The sequence below is a fragment of the Triplophysa rosa genome, linkage group LG16 (assembly GCF_024868665.1).
Source record: "Triplophysa rosa linkage group LG16, Trosa_1v2, whole genome shotgun sequence".
NCBI classification, from domain to species: Eukaryota; Metazoa; Chordata; class Actinopteri; order Cypriniformes; family Nemacheilidae; genus Triplophysa; species Triplophysa rosa.
Window position 1 is genome coordinate 9,259,317 of NC_079905.1, and position 21,408 is coordinate 9,280,724.

Consider the following 21,408-nt stretch of genomic DNA (forward strand, 5'->3'; position numbering starts at 1 on the left):
ACTCAGAGAGGAGTCCTCATGCTCAAGGAGCACACAGTTATTAGCTTACGGGTCTGGCCAAGCATAAGAGGAATATTGTTTCTCGAGGTCTGTTAAAACTAAACCTTATGTTTAACATGATGGCAAAGTTAACGGTATTATTTAAAAGTGATAATTTGGCACTCTGTTTAAGGAGAAGCTACATATAACATATCCCCCCTTACACACACAGTTTGATGTGTTTTGGCTGTGTATTTATTTTGTGTGGGCTAGTGGCAAGAGCAGCTGCTACTGTGCGGAGAGGCGATATTAAAGGATTGATATGATGTCTACTGTAGATTTACATTTATTCATTTAGCAGACACTTTTATCCAAAGCGACTTATATGCTTATGATTATACACACTTTTTGTATTTTTTAATAGATGCAGCAATGTTGTAATGCGAGTAAAGCATATAAAATATACATTAATAAAAATAACTTTTAACATAACCTATTACATAAATGTAGATGTTTAAATAACTCTTGGCTACATTCACAAGAATCTCGGATATGGACTCTTGAGGATGAGATGTCTGACTTGCACCTGCTGGGTTAGAGCAATGGCCGACATACACTTGTTCGTAATGTTCCAGTATGTCTGGCTGCACTAAGAAGTCAATCGAGGCCAAATGGACATCAAAGCATTCTACTTAACTTGAAAGACACAAACACGCAAATAGACCTCTCTCGTGACGCTTTCTCCTACTCGTGTATCATGAGGAAAAGGCTCATCATCTCCAGGGGTCAAAAAACAAAAGAGATAACTTTGGCCTACAGTCAACAATGCTGCAAGTGTCCGTCCTTTTTGAAGACATTTATATACGTAGGCTATATACACACACGCAGCTGTCTCCCTCAATAAATCTCTCAACATCGGCATAGGTCTTTTCCCTTACGGTAAGAAATTATGGACGGAATTTCGATCGCACCTGTTGTTTCGTCAGAACAGTTTGGGAAATAAAGCATCGACAGGAAATGAGCTTTCACCAGGCTGACCATGCACACGATGAGTTGCCTCGGTGGAACCTAAGTCAGTGGTGCTCAAACTGGGGGCCCCAAGATGGAATCACGGGGCCACAGATTTTGTGGCATTTTATGAAACATAGAAATTTATTATACATTTTATGCAATCAAACATCAGAAAAATAAGATCACCAACCTAAAGAATTGATGTTTCCACATTGTATAACTGAATATGTTTTTTGTTTAATAAAAAATGTAAGTTTAAGCTTATAATTCTTTATTGGGGGGGGGGAGGAGGAGGGCGCAAAGCAATGCACCCTACGCAAAGGCGGCCTTACAACGAAAAAGTTTGAGAACCACTGTCCAGTCATTTGCTCACCCTCATGTCATGCAAAATATGTATGATTTTCTTTTGCAGAACACAAATTATATCTTGAAGAATGTTGGTAACCAAACAACATTAGTCCCCATTGACTTAAATTGTGTTTCGATAAACAGTTTGAGACAGTTCTCAAAATATATTTTTATGTCTTCCAAAGAAGAAACAGTGATATTCAGGTTTTGAACTATATGAGGGTGAATCAATAATGACAGAATATTTATTTTTATGTGCCCAAAACGCATTCACAGATGGAAACACAAACTAGACAGTCAAAACAACAATGGATATACAGTATATTCATGGATTGTGTTATGAGTTTAAGAAAACATGCTTACATAACCAAACCACTTTAATAGCTCAGTAAATACATTCTCCCATGCACACGCTGAAACCCCATCCTCTTCCATCTGTATCCATGGAGACTGGGTTTCACACCACTCTTTGAGGACAAAAATAGCATTGTGATAATTATCCCATGCACAGGCACACTTGAGTTCACGTGTGGTGACACTTAGATTTACACAGACATGCTCCCATCTATTAATCTCAACTCTATCTGCTCAGCTGTTGGATCTGGCACTGGATGAATGCAGTAACAGCAGGAAGAGTCATTGACAATGACCAAAAATGCTCAAACGATGCTCATTTACACCCACACAGTACCATGCACAGAGATGAAATAAAGAGACAGCCTTTAATATCAGGCAGGTTTTAATCACATGAAAACAAAAGAAACACAAATGTGAATATTTTTAGTGACACATCCATCTGTTTAACGGTTCCTTTTCCTAGGATATGATTGTAGACTGAACATAAGGAGGTATAACCATACAACAAGGGTTACTATAAGACATAACCGCAGTTTCTACCAGCAATTAAATGATCATCATCAAGGTAAGAAATCAATTACAGCTCCTGCATTAGATTAAATGTCAGTATTCATTACAAAAATAAGATATAAGCAGTGCCAGGCAGACAGCCAGCAGCTTCACTTTGGGCTAGTGTGTGTGTGTGTGTGTGTGTGTGTGTGTAATAGAGAGATCAAATCTTCCCCGTGCACACCTGCTCTGTGAACCCTGGCTTTAAAACTCCACCCATCAGACAGGAAGTGGGCCAATATTCTAAGCTCTGCCCAGAAAAGCCATACGTTAAATACAGAGTGTGAGTGCAGGGGTGTTAATGTGTAAGTTCAAAAGAAGGAGTGCTAGTATACAGGAATGAGTGTGGATGTAGTGGAGTTGCTGTCTGGGGGTAACTGCTCTACTATTGGGGGTAATAGGGTTGCTGTGGTGGTTGTTGTGGATAGGGGTAGGGCTGCTGCGCAGGAGGCCCTACGGGGTATCCAGCCTGCCCCTGGGCTTGATAGGGCATGTAGGGCATATTAAACTGCCCATATGCATAGGGGTTATATGTCACTGGCATCTGGTAATACCTAGGAGGAGCAAAATGAACAATTGTATTGAAAAACGTTCCTTTGTAATATGTTTGTACATACTGTAGGTCTATAACAATTGTGACTGTATTTATTTACCCTGGGTAGCCTTGATAAGAGGGATAGGGTGGTCCTTGAGCCTGTGAGGGTCCGGTGGGTGCGACAGGTGGGGGATTCGTGCTACTAGGGGCCATTGGAGCGTTTACTGGAACTGACGTGCTGGCCGCCTGTGGGGCGATGTTTGGGGGTGGCGGCCTAGCTGGGGGCTGAGGTTTACCCTGAGGCTGCTGCGGATTCTACAACAGAAAAAAGGAAGATTATTTTGCTTTACATTATATATTTCCTCTCATTGAAGAGTCTGTTGCACACTCACAAACACAGTCCTAGGTGCAGGGCTAGGGCCGCTTGAGGCAGGTGCAGGGGTGTTGGACTGGTAAGACGGGACGCTAAATGATGGAGCGCTTGGCTCACGTGCAATGCTTTGCTGCAGCTCCCTGTCAATCAAACACGGTTACTAAATAGTAGCCAATCACAGACCTTATTTAAACAAAAGTACAGCTGACTGTAAACAACACTGAAATACATACTTGAGCAGTTCATCTCTCTCGGTTTTGCGGGCGAAAACGATGTCGCTGCATTTATTTTGAAACTTCAGCAAGATTTCTGTCAGATCATTGTAGAACTACAAAAAGTAAGAAACATGAGTGAGTGACATCATACATTGCGTCATGTGTCCAGAACTAATATTAATACATGTGTTAATTACCTTGGTGCCCTCTCTGATATTGGAGCTGATCTCTATGTAGCTATCATGGGCTGAGGCAAGCTTCTTCAACACATCCTCTCTGTTATTAGCCTCAGAGTTAGACTGTTTAAGTGCTGAGAACTCTTGATGGGACACCTGAGATACACACACAGAGACGGGTTAAACAATTTAGAATAAACGACTTCAAAGTAGCTTAGCAAGGAGTCAAATAAAACACGACTTTACCTGTATCTGTGACAGCAGCTCCTCCTGTCTGCGTAAATTCTGCTGGACGCGCTGTGTGTGAGAACCGTAGCGAGTGTCCAGCTCACTGGACGTCAGGACTTCCTCATTAATGGCTCCATCTTGAGCCAGTGCGGTGAGGAACTTTGTAGTCATGTCAAAGGTCACTGACTTAATCTCTCCTTCCATCACTTCCCTTTCTCTCTTCACCTCATCCAGCTGTGCCAGCTGAGCTCTTAGCACGTTCACCACCTAATAACAGAACAACACGTGTATGAAATATTTGTTTGGTTCATATTATGACATTTAGATAGCTGAGTGAGTGCGTCTCACCTCACTGCCCTGCAGAGTTTGGGCCGGGTTGGCTGACGGTATGGCAGCACTGAGCTCACTCTCTGACTTGCAGAGCAATGCGATCATTTCACAATGTGCATTGTAACGCTCTTTCACCACCTGATCGGCCTGCACCGCCTTGTCCAGTATATTGCGATAGTTAGTTCCCTCTGCAAAGGAACAAAACGAGCGATAGATTAAACACGTGTAACCTGGCCGTGAATCTGATGTAGTAAGCTTGTGTGAATGTACCTGCTCTGAGTGGTTTATAAAGATCTCCTGATGGTGTTCTGCTCCAGCGCTGGTTAAATTTGGCTCGGAGTTCATTGTCTGTTGTTTCCTCGCCATCTAACATCTTCAAGGACTATAACAACATACAACAGTTTTGTTAATGATACAAATTGGCATGAAGATATCATATTAAAAAAAAATTTTTTACTAGTGGCAAGTAAGGACAGCAAAATTAAGTAAACTGTGACATACCCAAAAATTCTTCATACAGTGGACATGAAGTGACAAGAAGTTTGGGACAAATTATTCAGACACTTTGACCTGACCATGCTTTGCTTGTGTGTTTTTGTCTTTAATTGCTAATGCAACCTTTTTACACCACAAAACTAAGCATTGCTTGGTAATTAGTTGCTCTAAATTGGTATCATTTAATTGTGTACTTAAATGTAACAGCTGACAGCTATGCAACCTAATCCATTACATACCTTTCTATCAAAGTTATCTGACATAATCAAGATGAATTTGTTCTGACAGTTTAATTCAGAGTTCTTGTCATATTTTATTACCATTTTCTAAACTATAGCAAATAAACTGTGATGTGAGAAATGTTGAAGGTGTCTGAATACATTTTGGTTTTGGACTGTATAATAAGCATTAAAAAAAGAACACATTTCAGAATGTCTTTATGTTTGGTTTGTTCTTATTTTTCGTCAGTGACAGCAGGCATGGGAGTCATAATTTCATGCAAAACCCTGATGGCCCGTGTTATCACAGCATGGTTTGAGAATGATCCAGCAGTATAAAGGCATTAACATGATCAAATGTCACAATTTTGCTTAGTTTTAATTAATTTAGTGACCTAGAATTATATCTTGATTTTGTCATAAATTTTACATATTCACTTAATCGCCAGGACTGAATAAAAAAACAGATCTCAAATATGGAATCTTTTCGATCCTACTATAAAAACCAAGCACCACAACAGGCAGTGAATGTGCGTATCACCTCATCCAGGATCTCACGGTTTCTCGTCAGAAGCTCAGGCAGATCTTTAATCAGCTGCTCGATGCTCTGTAATCCACCCTGCTGAACTACAGCACGACTCTTCTCCAGGATGGACTGAGGGACTGCTTCCCCTGACAGATCCTCTAGCGCAGCGGGTAGATTCAGGGATGCCAACACCCTGACCGATCAGAATCGAACAATTACCACTTCAGCTACCAATCAAAACTATTATCCATGGAAAAAACTCATTTCATTAAATTACTAAGAAATTCCATATTATATTTGAGAAAAACATGTTGTGTTATCTGACAATGATGCAAATGCAAAGACATTTTAAAGCAGATAGTGCACACAGAAATGAACAAAATCCTAAAGAGCATCCCAGAGATTTTGATAAACCTTTGTGTTACACAACTAAGCTTGTGTATCACACAGAAGAAAGTCATATGGTTTTGGGGAGAAAAAATAAGACTTTTATGAATTTTCAGCTTTAGGTTGTTTAATGTTGGGTGTTTGAACTATTTTAATAACACAACACTGACCCGTTGCAGAGATTTGTTGCTTCTCTCATGCTGCCAATAAGTCTGTTCACTGTGTCGGCCTTCCTGGAATTGGCTGTGCTGACTGACTGCTGCACTGCCATTGGCACCATCTTCTCGAACAAATCTAAGCACACACACAAAATCATACAATACAATAAATAATGCAATCCACTGCATCTAATTAGATGTTTTTAACCAAAAAGTGGTGACAAAAAAAAAACTCAAAACAACTAATTATGTATCATTCTGACCTGTGAACTTCTGGCTGAGAGGTGTCTGAACTGCAGTTGCTTTGACAAGAGATGCTTTGCCGATGTGCTCCAGGTCTTTGACCTCTGGCACACGGTCATGGTATATGAAATCGTTGTCTTTCTTTGCAGCTGTTAGCGCACGGTTAATCTTATCTGACAGATCTTTCACATTAACATATTCATCGTATCGGGAAGCCGCAGTCTTAACCAGCTCCGTGGCATGCTGCAAGACACGCATGAGAAATTCCAAAACGCAAAACGTCAACATCCCACTAATGAAGCTCACAAATAAAAAACTAAACGAGCAAACAACAGACCGCAAGTACACAGCCTGTCACCCGTAGACAAACACACCTGCAGCCGTGCGATCTCCTCTCCAAATTTTTTCTTCTGATTGGCCAAGGTTGACTGGTGGAGCTCAGCGGTAGCCTGCATCATACAGTGCTTGGCGGCGAGGACAGGAAGCACTTCCTGGAAATAAAAATACTGACCAGGGAGAACCACAGCAATCACAAACACCACGGCAAACACGAAGCAACACCACGGGCAACCACAGACGAGCACAGACACACAGCACAGGGCGCAGGAAGAGAAAACAGAACAGCAAATCAGCACGCATCCTTCAGCAAACCCCAAACAAATCCTCACACAACGCTCATGCAGCGTTCACTCGCGGATTAGTAGGAGAAACAAAGGCTGGAGTTTTGAAAGTGTGTGTCTGTTTATGAGGGGGATGCCTCGCAGTCGTTCAAAAAAAATCTAAGAGCCCGTTTAGAACTGGTAACAAGATCTTCGGTGATCTGATCGTAAGTGAAGAGTAAAACATGCAAACATGTCAGAATAAACTCGTGGATTTGAACTCTCCAATCAGGAGCTACTTTTTAATCAAAAATTCTCACAGAAGATTCTTTTGACTCCCATATCAGATACAATGACTATCACATGATCCGGTCAAACGAGATGAATCTTAATACCAGGCGTAAACAGGGCCAAAAAACTAATGACACACACATACAGACAACCCAACAGTACTGCTTCATGCAGTGTATGTGTGGATCTTTAAGAATCTCTAGTGACCCCTAGTGGATCACCTCCCTACTTACAAACTGGTGCCTTAGACATGTGTATTGGCAGCTGCACACACCTTAGGTAGATTCTCTTTGTACTGACACTGCTTAAAAGCATCGCCGTAGTAATCTGCAGCCTGATTCGCAAGTTTAGCAATGATGGCGTCCTTCATTTTATCTGTAAGACAAAGTCGGTCCCATGATACAATTGAAATAAAATTGCGTCGATTGAGCATACATGTGAACACACACGCACCAGCAGTGGCTTTGAGAACGAAGACCTCCTGTGCTTGGCTGAGCATGATCTGACTGAGTGTGCCCACCGTCTCTGGGGAAATGTCCATTGTGGGTTCTCGATTGAGTGCAGATAGCACTGTATCCTTTATGTGAGCGAATGCACCACTCGCCAGCTAGAGACATACAAAATCCTTGTTAAGGGTTGTTACTGACACCTTCATTTCTGTATTGGAGGAGTAAGAGATTGAAGGTCAAATTTGAACCTGGTAGAACTTGGCAGCAGCCTTCAGTCCTTCGTCATTGTCCAGATTCTGCTCAGCAGCAATCTGACTAGCCAGTGCTCCCACATTAAATAATACGCAAGTCTTCTCGTAGCCTATACTTGCCAAGGCTGAAACACAAACAGACAGATCACATGACAGGTTAACGTAGTTTGTGTTCTTCAGAATACAAAGGGTAACGACAAGAAAGAAATGTATATATTTTATTTATGTAGATAACAGGTAGTTATAAAAGATGCACATTTTCTGCACGTTTTTGCAAGTGTGCTGATGTAGTTAGAAACACACACAAAAATGGTTTTATGACTCACCAAGCTTGACTGAGCCACCAAACAGAGAACCTTTATCAAACGCATCTCTCCATGTGAATGTCAGGCATAGCTGAAACATAAAAAAACTAGTAAATTGGCTTATACTTTTCTATATTTATTATTGTCATTATAGAAAATGATTATGAATTAACATTAGGTCTGGGATTTTATAAATATTACCTCTGGAAAAGGAAATTTGGGTTCGATTGAGCAGAGCTGATCATAATATCTAAAAAAGAGAAATAGACAAATAATAATAAATATTCTAACGAGAAAAACAAGAACAGGAAAACTTAAAACTTCAACCTATAAAGACAACAAATAATTTCAGCATTACAACATTTATCATGTGACTGTCAGTTTGACACAATAACCCACTGACAGAAGTTACTCAACCTCCATCATAGACTCAACGATTAACGCTTCATAAACATTTCCTTTCTGGGTGGAGATAGGATAATTTCTCCACGTTTCTGGCCCATGTTGTGTATGGCTTGACCATTACTGTCTCTTATGAATATGTCATGACTGTTGACTCAAGGGGGAATGCCACTGAAGGGTGTGCCCGAGGAGCTCTTCATCACACAAACCCAACACTGGTCTAACTAGAAGCTACAAAGTAGGCCATTGATCTTGACCACTCAGTGTGGCTACAAAGGAGCAACAACCACACAACAAGCTTATTACTATAGCAACGCATGGCTTGTTTACTTTCCAGATGGTATACAGTCTCATGCGCTCACATTGGCTACATTAAACCACATATGATAAGAACAACACAACCATGATTTAGGAAGTACATATACTTTATAGAACCATTGATTTAGTTTTAATTTACGTAATTACATTTCTGTTTCGTCTGCTGTTTCTTCCTTAACACTTAAGGAAGACTATAGTTGTCTATTTTGACAACTCCACATCTAAACATTATATTATAAGCCAGAAAAAAGAAGAGTTAAATAACAAAATGATGTATTAAAAGCATGAAGCACCAACTAAGATTTTGTTTGAACAACCTAAGACAGATAAAGGATTTAGGGGCAAAATGATGTACCAAAGGCACAACTCCGATTTTGTTTAACAAATGACCTGAGCATTTCCTTAACCAGTCTAATGGCAAATGATTGAACGCTAGTCTTCACACATACACAACAATAAAGCATGCTGCCCAAATAAATACTTTTCAAACACCTTCCGAAAGACGTCACTCAACCCAGACGCATTCACCTCCCTTTATATAAATGACGTCATGGCATGAAGACTCGTGAAAAGAGACTAAATGTTCAAAAACATACTGAAAGCGATTATAAACAACATACAAACAGTTTATTTTTTATTCCGACGTAAAACGTTAGTTGTACCGTACGTACAAATATGTATCATTGACATGCACTGAAAGTTTGACGCGCTCTTTGGAGAACACACCTGAGCCAAACCAGGAAGCCGGATGACGTATGATTTAATCTATCGTGAATTATATGGCACTATAACAATATACAATATACTAATCAGTAATACACACATTAATTCTATACGACAATTTTTTCATCTGTTAATTAAAGTGTGGATTTCATACCACCCCCATTTCCTTTAAATTAACGAAATTAACGTCATGTCGAAACTCTTTGAGTTTGTCCTAACATGCAGGAAAACAACCACACGCTAGAAACAGGCAATTCATACACATATAATTCGTTAAGTACAATGACACCGTGCTTGTCAGGGGCGTTACTGCAGCACAAATATCCCACAGAAACTTCGTAAGTAAGTTGTCCTGTCAGACTCACCGCAGCAGGATTTCCAGCGAGCTCTCGTGTTTGTCCAGCGGCCTTCCCAGAGCACTTTTACGGAGCTTATTGACCTCCTCTACGGCCCGAAGATACTCCGCCTGCTCCTCACCAGGTGGATACGTGGCCGTTACAAATTTCCACAGCGGTTTCACCAAGTCGACCTCCGAGGACTTCTTTAACGGCACGGAAATAAACGTCGCCATTTGGGCCCGCAGTTACAGCACAGATCTAGCGGAGAATTGAGAACACTGCAGACAGACAAAAACAAAGACTGTGCACTTCCTGGATCTTTTTGGTGCGTCATCGCGTCACATGTACCTGAAAAGTGCGCATGCGCACTCGGGAGCCCTGTATATGAAGTTATGCAAGCCTATGATGAACTGCATACATTTCTCTCATGAGTCTTATGGCACACAACCTGAAAATATTAAATTTGAGCGGCTTATATATATTCTCTCTCTCTCTAATATATATATATATATATATAAAATGTACACATACACCAAAAAGTCCAAATAATCCATTTGAAAAATAGGTTTGGTAATAAAATTAATTAATAAATTATATATAAATTACATTAATTATATATTAAAATTATTATATTTTTGTCTACAAAAACATTGAACACCTTCATATTAAACGATTTTTAAGATCATAAGAAATATTTTTTTCAAGTGATCCTAAACATTTAACCGGTTGTAAATATAGAATAGACTTTAATGTCTATTCATTAATAGAACTTTAATGTCACTGTTTAGGAACAATGAAATACAGTTAAGCAGCTCTTCTGGTGACTGGTGAACAATTATTAAAAGCCCAATTATAAAGTTATAAGAAATAGAAATAAAATATATACAGTTAAATGTAAGAGCAGCCAAAGACCTATATACATAGACATAGGCATAAATACACACAAAAATATAAATCCTCTGAGGTAGTGCAGTGACAGTGGAAGTAAAGTGATTTAAACATCTAACTGGGGGAAGAAACTGTATTTCAGTTTGTTGGTTTTGGCTTTTATCAGTCTGTACCTTCTCCCAGAAGTTAAGGGGGAGAACAGATGATGTCCAGGGTGAGCGGGGTCTTTTGAAATGCAGTTGGCCTTCTTCTGAATTCGGCCAGTGTCGATGTCATGGAGTATGGGCAGTAACATACCAATCACACGCTCAGCTGCCCTCACTACACTCCGCAGGTCCTTCCTGTTCTCTTTTGTAGAGCTGGAGTACCACACCGTGCAGCATTAAGTTAACAGGCTCTCTATGGCGGGACGATAGAACTTGGTCAGCAGGTTTTGAGGTAGGCGAGCGTGTATCAACTTCCTGAGGAAGTAAAGTCTTTGTTGTGCCTTCCCCACCTGCTGGGAGATGTGTGTGGACCAGGTGAGGTCAGCCAAGATGTGCAGGCCGAGGAATTTAAAGCTCTCTACCCTCTATACCCCCTCTCCATGTACAGTATGCAGAGAGCGATTTGATTTTCTGAAATCCCAAATAATTTCCTTGGTTTTGCTGATGTTTAGGTCTGGATTATTGTAAGAGCACCATGCTGTGAAATGTTCAATCTCCTCCCTGTAGGCAAAATATAATCTCTCTCTCTCTCTCTATATATATATACAGTATATATATATATATATAGATGTATAATTATGTGCATATGTATTTATGAATTTATCTTAATTTTTTTATTACTTTATTTTGCTGTCACACCATAGGACACAGGTACGGTTAATTTGTCAACTACCCATACATGCATACATACACACACACATATATATATATATATATATATATATATATATACTCTTTCTCTCTCTCGCTCTCATATAAATATTAACATATACTGTATATATGAAAAGAATCTTCATATGTGGATGTAATTGTACACATATTAGAAGTCACTTATTTCCATTTATATCAAACACTCCAAACACGTTATATGAAAATTATTTTATATCTGGTACAGGCATTAATTGTGTACATCTCAGCACCCCCTATGGAAGAGGGGCTTCTTTAGACAGTGACGTGGGGGCACCATGACTCGTATCACAGAAATGCAGAGGACAGTCCATGTGATCCAGAGCATTCGATCGAGGAAGAAAACACCACCTCGTTGTGTATTTATACGTTGCTCATATCTTCACCTGGAAACTTTGTGTACACCAAAATTCGAAGTGAGCTTCTGACAACAGCAAGGTATCCAACGGCGTGACGTTTGTTGTGGATTCAGTTCAGTGCAGACTTGGTCGTTCCTTTTTTTAAGAATTAAAAGGAGTCAACATTCTTACAGCCATTCTCCTCTATAAAGGGGCAAAAATAAGCACAGTACATGCCAAAGCACAGCTGCCCAATACATACTACTGAGATGACCTACTAAGGCAGTCTCTCTTCAAGGAGAAAGAAACAAATAATAGAAAAAAAACAGAGACAATGCCCTGAATGACTGTATAATGGGTATGAGATAACTGGACATGGCGGTAAAAACTGGGCCATGGACCAGTCAAATGTATTATCATCCGACCAGAAACATAAGATAAAAGAAAGCAAAGGCATTTTGGGAAATTTATGGAGTTTTGTGATTGTGCTTGCTTCTCATATCATTAATGTGTGTTATAATCTGTGCCAGGAGCTACTATAGAGGGCGGGCAACAGTTACCAGGCACAGACAACATGCACAAGAATCACAATCTAAAAAATCATAGACTCCCACTGTTGAATCATAAAAGTGGAGTCCATACTCATCCACCTGACTTACAAAGTGTAAACGCTAAGATTTCAAGAAACTGTAGTTTGAACAGAATCTAGTCAACAGTTATAATAGCACAAAGCAAAATTGGTCTTAATAGAGGAATAAGAAAACAATATCAGCACTGACAATACCATCTGTACGCGTAGGACACAGCCTAAACTTAGTCCAACAGCCTCAGAATAGCTGCAGGGCATCATACTTAAAACTTAAGGAAATCAGTTCATCCAGACAGACATCATGACGTCCTGCGCATGCCTCAGTCAGGACATATTTCCCCACATTTCATTATATATCTAACAAATGGGTGCAATGGTGACAATCAGGCTATATGCAGGCCAGTCCAAATGGGCAACATTGACAGGACACAGACAAAGGCGAACAAACTCAAGTAAGTACTGTATGTTCACAACTTGCAACGTGAGGAGTCTGAGCGAGGTTCAGCCATGTCAGTCATACACTCGGAACCTTCCACAAAAACCATGCTGAAGTAATAGTGGTCACGAATCTCCGCTTCCGTCGTGGTTTCTGGCCACCTCCAGCCCTCTCAAATCAACCTTTTAGAAGCACACACATACTTTACTATACATAGCCCACCGCTTACACACACACTGGCATCAGTTTAAGTGTTTTCAATATGAAACAATTTGCACACTGAAGTCAGATTCTAACAGTTAGGAGGCCCTGCCCAAGCCCAGCTCTCTCTCTCTCCATCTCCAACGTCTGAAACGTGAAGAACGAGAGAGAGATTAAGAAACGAAGAGAGAGAAGGATGGAGGGAACATGTTCAATGCTCAATAGTGGCAGTATGGAGCCTGATGTTGTCATCACGTTCTCTGCGTTACGTCTTTCCGTTATGTTTACTTCAGGACGAGGTGAAATCCATCACTTGTGTCATCTAAAGGAAACCAAAGTGAGAGAGCAAGAAAATGTCAGAATTAAGAGGGGACTACAAGAAAACGTCAAGGAAATAGATGACCTGTTAGAAGAAAATCAGGTACCTTGTATTGTACTGACAATGAAACTGCTCTCATCAAGGAGGTTATAAACCATCTGTAAGCAACAAAAAAGATAGTGTCTCTACTGTTTTATTTCTTATTTTTTGTGACAATCAGTCACAAGATGCTCCTAACCTATACGATCCACTTGTTTTTATCACAGATGATACCAGTGGCAAAATTTTACAATGAAGGCTGTTTTATCCTTGCATTATGCAAAAACATGTTCAAATGAGCAAGTGTGGTTGGCGAGGGATAAAGATGAAATTGTTCCTGGCTGGTTTGAGGTGGTGTATGAATCTCTAATGGTTTATGTGTTTACCTGGTCTCTGAGTAGTATGTGTATTCCTGTAGGTCCTTGCTTATAGACTTGGTTAATTTGGGACAGTGGCAAAGCCAAAACGCTGGAGATTTTCCTGGTAAGCTCACATGCGGTCATCTCCTCAAGGTAAAGAGCGTGGTAAACTAAACACAAAATAGACATTTAACGTTATGAGTAAAACGTGGCATCAAAATCATGTGAACATAAAACTTTTACTATACTACAGACTATTAAACAGTGTCATTTTGTGTGCATTTTGTCTTAGCAAAGTTCCAAAGAAAATAACACAACCGATAAAACAATTATTTATAATCAAAATTTCATTAAAAAAATTAGGAAAGGTAAAAGGCTAATAAAATGCGATGAAAATATATGAAGAGTTTGGTTGCAAAATGCGATAACGATGGTTCCAAAATTCGCAATAAAATGCAATTTTTTTTCAAAAATCATGTTTTTTATTGCGTTTTATTGTGTTAGATAGCTGTATTTCTTGAGTTATTATGGCTTAAATAAAAACAAACCAACTGCAGTTTGATTGATATTAATTGGAATGCACAATAAAGAAACATGATTTTTGAACAATTTTAAAAACAGAGTTATATCAACCATATAGATGTGTTTGTATCATGTAAAAACTAGGTAATGCCAGAAAAAGAAATGAGATAACCTGATTTTGTTTTTTAAACATTATGTTGTTAAAGATGCTGCTGACTTACATGAGTCAATATTACTTGTTAATTCTACAACAAAAAAGAAAGTTCTGATATTTATTTATTTATTCATTTGTATCCTTAGTGCTTCATTGTCACAAAGTGTGTCAGGAATGTGTGTGCAAGCCTCAGTTATTGACATTTATATACCATGTATGGATGTGGGGCTGCCATGATCTCCTTTTTTGCTGTGACCATGCTTCTCCGAAAGAGGGCTGTCGTTTGGTGAAGCCTCCATAGAGACATAGACCGTAAGTCTGGGATGCACCGCTCTGTATCGGTTCGCAAACAAACGCACACATTTATTAATGAGCTTCATGCTAGTAACATTAATGCTAAACGTTAACAACATGCTGATTATGTTGTTAACACTGTGCTAGCAACAAGCTAATCGTGTTAGCATTGTGCTAACATCATGCTAATACATGTTAACATCATGTAAAAAACATGCTAAATTTATGTTTAATCATGGTAACTTGCTCTGTGTCTGAAACCACTCCCTCGTTCACTCATCAACTATTTCCTATATAGCAAATGACATCTGAGTCCACTATATGGGGAAAAAGTGATTTTTTTTATTTTTGGGGGGGGAAAGTGAATGAAACTGAGTGATTTCGGTCACTGACGTATATAGCCTGTGTCTCTCATTACTGTCGCAGACGTTCGTCATAAACATAACGATTAGCTTATATTACACCTGTGTGGCTTTGTGGATTGTTTTCTAAAATACTCAAATTCATTTTCACTTTATTTGTCACGTTTATTGTATTAGTTTAAAATAAAGAGAACAAAACAACAGTCACATTTATTTGCATTATATGCTTATTTATCACGTTTAATAAAATTACCGGATGTACACTCAAAATCAGAGTGCATTCTGGGTAAAAAAGAGTGAACGAATGTAGGGAATTAAGTAGTTCACTCAGGTTTCGGACACCACTACAAAATGGCACCCGATATAGTGCACTATATAGGAGATAGGAATCGGTTTCAGACACAGCTTTGGTGTTAAAATGTATTAGCATCCAATGTTTTGCCACGACAAGCACTGCTCACATTTTTTTCCCTTAAAATGTACTCATCTACCTTAATTTCCTCTTTTACAATTTTAAGATAGCATATCATTATTTAATGTCTCTATTTTTTAACCTTACCTTGATTTTAGTGCATTATAGAGTCGGATTCCATCAGCTGCACCACATATTTGGACTAAATCTTCACGAGTTAACTTCAGTAGATCAGAACCTAAGAGACGAAACCAACTGTATCAAATCTGTCTCATTATTAAACTTTTATTTATGCCTTATGTCTGTTATTTATTTCATGCTGCAAACACTTAAATACCTGAGAAATGAGTGAACATGCGACTGTATGAGTTAAATCTATTCTTAAGGAGCCACTTCTGTGTCTCCTGTATAGACGCTGTGGGACTCAGAGACTGCAAGAAAGAATTGAAATCAAACACATTTCGATTGCCATTTACGGCAGAACAGTAAATCATTATTGAAACAGAAACATGTAATAACCTCCGTAGACATGATGCTACCCGGGTCCACCTGGTGGGTAGGTGATGATGACTCGCTACAAAAAATGTCAAAACATTACACGATGCATAATTGTGGATCGAGACGCACTAAAGGAAACACCGAAACGTTTCAATGATGTGTCACCTGTCCGGTCTCGTGGTGCTCGTACTGCAGGTGTGTGTGCTGGAGGTGAAGGTTGGAGCGGCTGCTGTATTTGGATTGACGTATGGACTATCCGGCCACGGGGAACACTGACATACAGAGACAGAGATAAATGTGAGGAAGTACAAAGCAAATGTCCAAGTGACATAGAATCCAGAAAACAAAAATGATCTAAAAGCAAATATGGCCAATTGTTAACACACAGCAGAGACGAGCAGCCGCTTACACTTCCTCTCTTGCTTTTGGCGATGGAATCTCCGCAGTCTGCAGGAAGTGTCCGCTTGCTCGATTTCTTCAGCTCTTGTTCCACAGCCTCCTCGATCACAGGCTCTAATCGAGTCTGTACACGCACCAGTGGAAAGGTTAGGTGGCGTTACTGTAGCTTAAATGGTAACGCACTGTTAAATGCACTACAAGTTGCTTTAAATAAAAGCCAAATGCATAGATGTAAATGTAAAAGATCCACACACACAAAGCAATATATACATATCACTGATGTTAATGGCTGAGTTCAATATGCTTGCCTCTGACAAAATGGTGGTGTCATAAGAAGGCTGATATTTCTCTTTATCTTGTGCATTCCGCTTTTCCATCTTCTCTCTGTCAGTTTTCTGTTTTCTGTCGGCACCCTTTGGCTGTCAAAAGATACAGGACACACTTAACTGTTACATTAAAGGTGTGTAATTTTTTTGGAGTATGTATTGACAGAAATGCAATATAATATTCATAACTATGTCTTCAGAGGTGTATTAAGACCTTACATAATGAAACGTTATGTTTTTATTACCTTGAATGAGCTATTTCTTTTTACATACACCGCAGGTCCCCTTGCACGGAATTCGCCATGTTGTTTCTAAAGTATACCTAAACGGACAACCTGCTCTACAGAGCGTTTCACAAATACGTTATCTCCTTCGGCAAAGAAGTGAAAACGTGATGACATCTTACTTCTGTGGGTGGGTGGAGTGAGCCGTTGGATGCAATTCGCAACCTCACCGCTAGATGCCGCTAAATTTTATACACTGGACCTTTAACTGAGATTACAAATGGGCTCAATCACAATGGTGGGCTAAAACAGTGGCTATAAATGAAAGCTTTTTGGCTATTTGAGGTGACATTAGCTGAGAAGGAATGTCATGAAATTTCATTAAAACGATCAAAATATTAGTTAAAAACGATTAAATTATACACAATAAAACTAGCAATCCTTATTATTAGGGTCAATTTTTTTCTTATGTTGACTTTTCAAGTCTAAATGCAAATAAAGAAAACATGGATCCAAAAATTCAGCCTCACACTTTAGTCTTGCATGTGATGCATTATTGCTTGCGTGCATGTGGTTTGTGTTACCTTAAAGACTTTGATCTGGCAGCTGCCCGAGTGCAGGTGCTCCGTGTACTCTCCGCTTTCATCCTGTTTAAAGGTGTCGATCTGGATACGAAACGGAACTCCTTTTTCTCCGCCGTGTTTCCGCGGGGTGAACTCTGTACTGATGCAGTGAACCTTCATGAGGAGAGAGGAAGGAAAGCAAATCAGCGTGGAACGCAACACTGGCTCCTGAAGCAGCTCTGAAAATTGTTTGGCACGCTTTTTGCCCAGATTGGGATGTGAGCAGATACGGTTTTAATAAACGGAATGATATTCACATGTTTGAAACTCGCTCTGAGTCAAAGTCTAAGGATAATGTCAAGGAGTCAACGACCCTATTACGACCCATTCTGACCCCCTCAAAGATATTAAGATAATGTCTGTCTCTTTTGGCATGACACTTGGGCCAGTGTGGGATGAGCAATGGCGATTGATGAGAACAGGGGATATCGGGTCAGTGAGATGTTACTTTAGGAATGTTCTACTCATTATAAAAACAAAACAGTCTTGCTTATTTAGTGCTGGTCAACTTCATAGTGACCTGAAGCAATATGCACCGGTAAATGCTCAACTACATTAGAGATACAGTATCTCACAGAAGTGAGTACACCCCTCACATTTTAGTAATTATTTTATTATATCTTTTCATGTGACAACACTGGAGAAATGACACTTTGCTACAACGTAAAGTAGTGAGTGTACAACGTGTATAATGTTGTGTAAATTTGCTGTCCCCTCAAAATAACTCAACACACCCCAGTGCCGGCAGCACTCATGCAGCCCCAGACCATGACACTCCCACCACCATGCTTGACTGTAGGCAAGACACACTTGTCTTTGTACTCCTCTCCTGGTTGCCGCCATGTCCTTAGTCTGCTTGTCTTCAGCAAACTGTTTGCAGGCTTTCTTGTGCATCATCTTTAGAAGAGGCTTCCTTCTGGGGACAACAGCCTTGCAGACCAATTTGATGCAGTGTGCGGCGTATGGTCTGAGCACTGGCAGGCTGACCCCCCAACCCTTCGACCTCTGCAGCAATGCTGGCAGCACTCATACGTCTATTTCCCAAAGACACCCTCTGGATATGACGCTGAGCAAGTGCACTCAACTTCTTAGGTCGACCATGGCGAGGCCTGTTCTGAGTGGAACCTGTCCTGTTAAACCGCTGTATGGTCTTGGCCACCATGCTGCAGCACAGTTTCAGGGTCTTGGCAATCTTCCTATAGCCTAAGCCATCTTTATGTAGAGCAACAATTCTTTTTTTCAGATACTCAGAGTTCTGTGCCATGAGGTGCCATGTTGAACTTCCAGTGATCAGTATGAGAGACTGAGATCGATAACACCAAATTTAACACACCTGCTCCCCATTCACACCCGAGACCTTGTAACACTAACGAATCACATGACACCGGGGAGGGAAAATGGCTAATTGGGCCCAATTTGGGTGTACTCACTTTTGTTTCCAGCGGTTTAGACCCGGGGTCTTCAACGTTTTTAGGGGCAAGGACCCCTTAGATGAGAGATGCATGGAGCAGGGACCCCCTTATACTAAATGTGTAAACAGAGCTATTTAAATAGAAACAATCTTTATTGTCACAGCAATATTAAGTTAAGACATTACATTAGCACTATTATGCATGTTATTGTTGCACATACATACTTTTCTGTGTATTATTTTTATTATTAATATAGATTGTTTGATCATTTTAAGGGATTTGCAGCATCATACATTTTCATTTTACAGTGAGATAGACAATTTACTTAGTTTTTATTAAGGCTTCAATGAGAAGGGCAAAAAAGGGTTAGTAGTTAAGGGCAAAAAAAATATTCTAGTGGAGGTAGAGGTTGTCTCTGGATGCAAAAGAAATCAGTGCAGATTTTATGCATTCTGTTGTAAAAGCAGGCCATTTTATTAAGTGTAATTCTTTTTTCCCTCTGCTTCTCTGTGCGTTGCAGAACACACCATTATTTTATAATTCTGAGCTCCGTTGTCTTTTCTCTGCAGAGCATCATATCAGACAGAGAGCAACATGCAACGAGTCGGCGTTATTTTTTGGGCAACTTGTTTGACGTGCACCATCAGTACACGGTGCGTGTTTCATTGATTTTAAACACGTACAATAGTTTTGTCAGAGTTTACAATGCAGAAGCGGTGTGTTGTCATTTGCCTGTCAAATTAGCACTTTACAGCTTTAACAAATTAGAACACAAGTTCAGAAATATATGAGAATGCACTTTATTTGCACGCAACTTCTTTCATGCGTACTCTGAACTTATCGGAAGGGAGACGATGAAGCAGATGTAATGTTTCTTCTATTGCTTCTGCTGCCTGAATGGATGTTTTTGTCCGCACGCAGGTTAAAATTGCAATGCGCGGGAGCTTCAATGAGTCCGCACGGCCGCGGTCGTGCGCAGCATAAAGAGAACATTTATTGTAATATGTCTGTACCCATGTTTTACATTTTCAACAAAAAGTTGCCTGTGAGTAAACAGTAATTAGCAGACCCCTCGCAGTTCCTCCGAGAACCCCCGGTTGAAGACCCATGGTTTAGACATTAATGGCTGTGTGTTGAGTTATTTTGAGGGGACAGCAAATTTACACTGTTATACAAGCTGTACACTCACTTCTTTACATTGTAGCAAAGTGTCATTTCTTCAGTGTTGTCACATGAAAAGATATAATAAAATATTTACAAAAATGTGAGGGGTGTACTCACTTCTGTGAGATACTGTATTTGTGACATTGTGTTGCAGAAAGACAGCTTGTGTGTGCTCTTGTGTACCTGCACAAACACAGACGCTCTCTTCGAGACATCCCACAGGAACTCTGCAGCATTTAGCTGGGAGGCGTGTGTGAAGGGCTCAGTGATGCCAACCGACATAGGGATATCTGTAACAAACAGATGACGCACTGTTAGGCTTCACACCGTTTTGTTACTGTGAGTGAATCTAAACTTTGTCCCTAAAGTACCATGTGATCACACAGCATGACCTCACCGATGTCAAGGAGGCGGTCGCCGGGCCGATTCCATCTCCAGCCCTCCAGCTGCTGGTGCTCCATGTACTGAAGCCTTCGGTCATGGAAAACCACCCTAACTATACTCTACAACCCACCCCAAACACACACAACACATTAGAACAAGCACCACTCTTAAAGGGCCACACACCTCACCAGTGTTTCCTGCAACACTTTTTAGCAGCACCACGGCCAAAAACTGATACTGTATTGCAAGAATTTAGAATTACAGGTTACTAAAAGGTTGTGTAGTCATTGTGTTTGAATATCTATATTTATAAAAATCCATGCATTTGTACTTTATCTTTTTTATCTACTGTTAAAAAATAAGTTAGGAGTCCTGAGCCCTCTGTAGATTCACTGACGTCACAGCGCTGGCACAAAATGGTGATGCAGGAGACACCTTCGCATACGAATCCCCAAGAACATTACACTGGTAAACGCTAAAAATCTCTTACCTTCACAGTCTTGTTATTAAGTTCTGGCATCTCCCCTTTTTTCCTGTTATCAAGCAACCGGATCTCATAAGACTGGCCTACAGGGGAATATGTGTGATATTGCATATCTTCTTAACAGGCTCATAAAGAAAGAGAGAGAGAGAGAGAGAGAGACAGGGAGAGAGAGAGAGAGAGAGACAGGGAGAGAGAGAGAGAGAGAGAGAGAGAGAGAGAGAGAGAGAGAGAGAGAGAGAGAGAGAGAGAGAGAGAGAGAGAGAGAGAGAGAGAGACGGCAGATA

At 40.1% G+C, this 21,408-nt stretch overlaps 2 protein-coding genes across 3 annotated transcripts in view; both read right to left on the reverse strand.

Annotated features, from left to right (window-relative positions):
* Positions 1–2,059: 2,059 nt before the first annotated feature.
* pdcd6ip (programmed cell death 6 interacting protein) lies at positions 2,060–10,121 on the reverse strand. 2 transcript variants are annotated; one of them, XM_057355315.1, is made up of 18 exons: positions 9,832–10,121; positions 8,225–8,273; positions 8,045–8,114; positions 7,716–7,843; positions 7,472–7,625; positions 7,293–7,393; positions 6,503–6,619; positions 6,149–6,371; positions 5,898–6,021; positions 5,356–5,533; positions 4,372–4,483; positions 4,120–4,289; positions 3,790–4,038; positions 3,565–3,699; positions 3,386–3,480; positions 3,172–3,292; positions 2,898–3,094; positions 2,060–2,798 (listed from the first exon to the last, which is right to left on the reverse strand). In XM_057355315.1, the coding sequence occupies exons 1-18, from the start codon at positions 10,035–10,037 to the stop codon at positions 2,630–2,632; spliced, it is 2,598 nt and encodes an 865-aa protein (XP_057211298.1). In that variant the 5' UTR covers positions 10,038–10,121; the 3' UTR covers positions 2,060–2,629. The 2 variants fall into 2 exon arrangements, with proteins under 2 accessions (XP_057211298.1, XP_057211297.1); XM_057355314.1 differs by having other exon boundaries at positions 6,503–6,634.
* A 1,587-nt stretch (positions 10,122–11,708) lies between these two features.
* ubp1 (upstream binding protein 1) overlaps positions 11,709–21,408 on the reverse strand; it is a 13,296-nt gene continuing 3,596 nt past the window's right edge. The window contains exons 3-16 of the mRNA XM_057355230.1: positions 21,131–21,207; positions 20,654–20,759; positions 20,440–20,546; positions 17,642–17,794; positions 16,816–16,926; positions 16,518–16,631; positions 16,274–16,380; positions 16,130–16,184; positions 15,948–16,041; positions 15,758–15,848; positions 14,754–14,875; positions 13,894–14,036; positions 13,575–13,626; positions 11,709–13,471 (exon numbers count right to left, since the gene is read on the reverse strand). Coding sequence (XP_057211213.1) covers positions 13,434–13,471; positions 13,575–13,626; positions 13,894–14,036; positions 14,754–14,875; positions 15,758–15,848; positions 15,948–16,041; positions 16,130–16,184; positions 16,274–16,380; positions 16,518–16,631; positions 16,816–16,926; positions 17,642–17,794; positions 20,440–20,546; positions 20,654–20,759; positions 21,131–21,207 — 1,370 coding nt within the window. The 3' untranslated portion in view covers positions 11,709–13,433. The remainder of the gene's footprint in view (positions 13,472–13,574; positions 13,627–13,893; positions 14,037–14,753; positions 14,876–15,757; positions 15,849–15,947; positions 16,042–16,129; positions 16,185–16,273; positions 16,381–16,517; positions 16,632–16,815; positions 16,927–17,641; positions 17,795–20,439; positions 20,547–20,653; positions 20,760–21,130; positions 21,208–21,408) is intronic.